Genomic DNA, 6,009 nt, shown 5'->3' on the forward strand with positions numbered 1-6,009 from the left:
AATTCTAAGTTTATGTTTGTTTGATATGTGGGTTGCTTATCTTAACATTCAAACACTTTTTAGTCCCAAACACTACATAAATTAATTCCGAATAAATCTCGGCTTATTAAATGCGAATGAATTGTCAAAGTAAACATATTCATATTCATATTCTTGTTCTTCACTTGTACTAAAACCTCAAAAAGTATATGCAAATTCATGATAGGTCTAGCAACTACATTAAAGTACACAGGTAATGAAATGAAATATTGCATTTTTTTATGCTTGCAATCTAATAATAAGAAATAGGGATGAAGTTTCACATTGATAGTAGTAAAATCATAGAATCATCAAGAGATATAGCCATCTCTTTTTTCTTTTTTTCTATTAACATTCACGATTCAGAACTTTATGAATACTTTTCTATGTAAATACATAACAAAATTGGAAATAATAAGTTTTTTTTTCTATGTTTATATTAGTTTCTTCCTTTAAAATAAACACCAATAAATTTGAATTATTTTCATTAAATTTATTCATATTGGATATCATGAAAAAAGTGAATACAAAATTATAGAATTTTAACATAAGTATAGTAAATATAATTTACAAAAAAAAAAAAAAAAAGGATTTTTTTTTTCAATAGTCAATGGTCAAATTTTGATCACGTGGACAGCCACGATGAACTATGGGCTTGAAGTTATTGAGCCATTCTAGAAATGGGCTTCAGCCCATTTTTCTATTAGCTTTTCACGATCAGGCTACCGCAACTGCCATACAGTCCTTCAGCCCAACTTGCATTCAGTAGAAGAAATTTGAATCTAAGTAATATTATCTAGAAAACATATACATATTAATTTAGTAATCATGATTACTTTTAATAATCACAACGAAATCATGTATTTATAAATACAAATCTTAAGCTGAATTGAAGTTATTTTAACTTTTGATTTAATCTAATATAATCATTCAATTAACATAAACTCCTACACTCAATTTCTTAATTTCAACGTAAGAAATTCAATATCCCACCTTACAATTATAAAAGATAAAAAATAGAAAATTTAATATTGTAACCAAAACGATACGTTGTGAACTAAACTAATTAAGTTATGTCACGTTGGATTCATCGTGACTATGGACTACACTTGAATTGCCAAAATAACAATTTCTTTTAGTAGTAATAAATAAATGGCATCATAATAGAGAAAAAAAAAAGTGTTTGAATCTTGTCCTTTTCTTCACTACAAGACAATAAAAGTTCTAAGTGGGAGTAACCTTTTTATTTACAACATTTTACAAATCTATCTAATTTTTTTTTTCTTTTGAAAGGCACATATCTCTATCTAATTAAGTAGTGGGGTTTATATTTAACAATGATTATGATACACATATTGTTTTAAAAAAAAATTCTCCTCCCACATGTTTCAGAAATGGAAAATTTATCAAAACAAAAAATTCCAAAAATAAAGATTTTACGGAACCTTCTCAATTTTTATATTTTAATATTAATTTTAAAATGTTAGATTACAAAATATATATATTAAATAATGCTTTATTATTACTAAATTTTGCGTTTGTTACCGTGGTTGGTGTTCTTTCTGGATCTGCCACTGATGATATAAAGTAGCACTGTTGATAGTTGGAGTAGTATATTCTCCATTTTAAAAATAGACAAAATAATAATAATAATAGATATGGTAATAATGGGATTCATTGACATTTTCTTAATGGCATATGTCCCATTAGTCTCTCATATGATTGGCCTGAAGATTTAAATTCTTAAAAGAGAAGAAAGAAGAAAAAAAAAGAAAGATATATATTCTTAATTTGTTGTGGAACTATTTTTGGACTCATTTCCAAAGCCTAAGAGACAAAAAAAACTTTAAATGTAGGAGTCAACTTTCAATGGCTACCAACAAAATTGCATCTCTAATCTTTTAAGATTATTTTGCTGTTCATTTTATATAATTGTAATTTGGTGTAATTACATGACTTTCCATATACATAAAATATTTGAATCTTAAATCAAGAAAATAAAATTGAATTTATGTATTTGTTAATATTAGATTTATGTGTTTGTGTTTGTGTTTTGTTTGATATGATATAATATATACATATAAATGAAAAGTAATGGTGATATTTGAGTAATTGAATTGATTGGGTGTGTGTTGTTATTAACTCCTCTTGTCTTTTCTTTAATTTGTTCATATCCATGTAACTTGGAGATTCAATATAAACCCATTATATGATATATTATTATAATTGTGAGGACTAATGTTAAGAATTACAACCATTAGTTGGTTTCCACTTCCCACTAAATTTCCCATTACTTCATTTAATTTTGTCATGTGAGGATAATGCTTAATTAAACAATTTATTCATAATTTTAATTTTGTAATTTTTTTTAATTATTATGAAACAATCTATAGTCTTTGTAATTTCCAACTTTTTAACAGATGTTTTTAATAAAAAAAATTAAATGTCTATTATTTTCTAATTCTTGTATGATGTAGACTATGTAATTTGTAAAAATATTGAATTATTACAAACTTGTCAAATTTAAAAGTGATCCAAACTTTTTTCTTTTTTCTTTTTATTTTTTTAATAAAATTTCCTTCCTTTTCCACATGGGTAATCTTTTCCATCCAAAATTGAAATAAAATGAGTATACATGAGAAAAAGAATTAAAAAAAAAAAAAAGTCATTTTCTTGGATTGTGAATATGGACAAAAGAATGCATAAAATGAATGGCTTTACTCATTCATATTGAGATTGCCACAACATGTTTTGTCCCTTTCTTCAACCTCATATCAATTTTCCAAATAAACAGACACCACTTTGTCCAAAATTGCCACCATTTTTAACCTAATCTTCATCTCCTTTCTACCACTCTAAATCTGTTTAAATACCCCTCCACATGCTCTCTAATCTTTGCTCCTTCCCCCAAAACCAAATCTCATACATCATCGTTATCATGACCACTCTCTCTCAAACTTATCTAGATCATCCTCTTATTCACCATCATCACATTGTTCCTTTAGACTTCGATTCATTACGAACGATTCCTGATTCTCACGATTGGTTCAATTCCTCTCTCGAAACCCCTTCTTCTTCTTCTCATCACCATACTAATGTAAATGTTTCAATCCCTTTGATTGATCTAACTGACCCTAACGCAATTTCGCTAATCGGCAATGCATGCGAGACGTGGGGAGTGTTCCAATTGATCAATCACGACGTGCCCGTAAGTCTAATTGAGAGAGCTGAAGGCGAAACGAGAAGACTGTTCGATCTTCCTATGACACGAAAGCTGAAAGCACTTCGAGCTCCAGGAGACGTCACTGGATATGGATTGCCTCGAATAACGCCATTTTTCTCTAAGTATATGTGGCATGAAGGGTTTACTATTATGGGGCCTTCCATTGGTCATGCCTCACAACTTTGGCCTTCTAACTACCAACCGTTTTGGTAACTCCTCCATGCACTATTATACACGTAATTAACTAATTTTTTATTTTATTAGTTGTGAAGTACTTAGATTTATACATTCTAATTCATCACGGTGAGATCTATTTTTAATATATTATAAATAAACTAATTAAACAAAACCGAGCAGTGATCACATAAGAAAATTGTTACAAAAGAAAAAAAATTAAATTTATTAAGAATGCTCTAAGTTTGTATTTTATGGAATATTTAAACCATTATTATATATTATATATGCTCTTTTAAGTAATTATTTGTGGAATAATTTTGGATTATATTACTATTATATATATTTTTTTATTAAAACTATTTAAAAGATATAAAAATAGTAATAATTGAAGATTCTAATCTTTCAATTTTAAATGATAGTAATAATTGAAGAACGTAAAATTAAACATAGATACCTAATTAAATATGGGTTTGAGATTTTAGGAATATATAGGTGATAATATAACCTTTAGTTTATAATTCTTTTTCAACTATGCTTCTAAATTTGTACTTTGGTCCTTCAAATGAATATATTAAGGCATAATAACATTGGAAAAAAGATTGTTTTTATTAATATATTAATTATTAAACATATAATCGTATAAGAAATCACATATTTTAATTTTATAATGAAGTAGTTAATAATGAATAATTTTCAAATGTAGTGATGTAATGGAAGAGTATCAAAGGAAAATGAAGTCTTTAGCGGAGCAAATCACACGTTCAATCTTCAATTACCTTAAAATTTCTGATGGTGCAAACTGGCTCCATTCAGCTGGATCAACTGAAGCCGCCGCTTGCAGCACCGCTCTTCAACTTAACTGCTACCCTCGCTGCCCGGACCCGACTCGGGTCATGGGCTTGGCCCCACACACAGACACATTTCTATTAACCATCCTCCACCAGACCCGCACCTGCGGGCTCCAAGTTTTCAGGGATGGGTTCGGTTGGGTACCGGTGGCGCCGGTACCAGGTGCACTGGTCCTCAACGTCGGGGACTTGTTTCACATCCTTTCGAATGGGCGGTTCCCAAATGTTCTACACCGAGTCGTTGTTGACCCGACCCGACGTCGATTGTCTATGGCTTATTTCTACGGACCGCCACCGGATTTCTGTGTATCGCCGTTGTATGATCCACCAGAATCTCCATGTTACCGGTCTGTGATGGTGAAAGATTATGTTCGGTTGAAGGCAAAGAATCTCGAAAATGCCCTTTCAATGATCCGATTATGAACTACATTATTATGATATATATTGAATTTGTATACCGTAACAATATGTATTCTTAATTTGTTTATATGTTTTTCTATTTCATATGTAAAAGGTTCGCTACATTGAAATTAATAAAACAAACCCTTTTTTTAATGTGAACCTAAGAGTGGAAAATTATGTCTATCTTTTTCTTTCATATTTTTACAATTATTTACATGTTTTTTTTTACTTGTTTTAACCTTTGAAAACATTGATAAAAATAAAATATGAAAGCAAGAAATTTAGAGGTTAATTAAATAGTTGATTATAAACTTTAATCAATTAATAATATAGATTAACTATGTATTTCTAATTCACCACCCAATAAGATTGTAGATTTAAGTTGTTATTCTAAATTAGAATTAAATGTATTAAATAACGAAAATAATTAGGAATTTGATCGTGTTATGTATGGACTTTATTGTTTTGTTTTAAAAAATATATTTTCTTTGCATGTATGTTAATCTGTTCCTTATTTGTATTATAGTATTTCTTATTTTGAATTAAATATTATTAAAAATATTTTTACTATTTAACTACTTACATATTAAAAAAATTTATAAATTATAAATACACTTATGTACTTATATAATATAATCGTAGCTCAATAAATATAATACAATAATTATCGATAATCTATCTACAGGTCTTCACATAACACACATATATAGAAATTATTTACGTTTATGGTTTGATTTTAGAGAGGTTTGTTGATATATTTTAGAGAGGTTAATTTGTCCACACACTAACAATTAATTAAGTATGACTAATAATGTTGTCACCATAATGGTACCACTCCATATGTAATAGTTTTCTGTCTCTATCTCTCTCTTTCTGATCTCAAATTTTTGTTTGTATTCTCTTTAGCCAAAGCAATAATATATTAACAATAAACATATAAAGTTAAATTATACTTTTGTTTCTATACTCTTGTTTTTATTTAGGCCTCTAATCTTTTTAATTAGTTTCTTTCTTTAAAAAAAAAATGTATTTTTCAATGTCTTTTCTAAAAGTTTAGTTAATTAAATACGACAAATCTGTCACTATATCTTATACCCTTTCTTATCTTTTTATCTCTCAAATTTCTCTCATTAATTCGATGGGCAAAGTGGGTTTAGGTTCTATATATATATATATATTGTATTTTAGGTCAAATATTGTGGATTTAACTCCTAACCCTTTATTGACTATTATTTAATTTGAAGCATTGATATATATAATTTAATTTATAGGGTTGTTTTTAGGGTAATTAATTTGAGAGTTTGTATTTTGTATTTTAGATCAAGTTTGAAAGTATGTGGA

The 6,009-nt window shown here is 28.0% G+C and overlaps 1 protein-coding gene across 1 annotated transcript; it reads left to right on the forward strand.

The window, feature by feature from the left end:
• Positions 1 to 2,956: 2,956 nt before the first annotated feature.
• Positions 2,957 to 4,689, forward strand: LOC101222627 (gibberellin 3-beta-dioxygenase 1-like). Its single transcript, NM_001287476.1, is given in 2 exon segments — positions 2,957 to 3,450; positions 4,122 to 4,689. Coding segments are annotated over 2 exon segments (1,062 nt in total).
• Positions 4,690 to 6,009: the final 1,320 nt, after the last annotated feature.

Source organism: Cucumis sativus, chromosome 2, assembly GCF_000004075.3.
Source record: "Cucumis sativus cultivar 9930 chromosome 2, Cucumber_9930_V3, whole genome shotgun sequence".
NCBI classification, from domain to species: domain Eukaryota; kingdom Viridiplantae; phylum Streptophyta; class Magnoliopsida; order Cucurbitales; family Cucurbitaceae; genus Cucumis; species Cucumis sativus.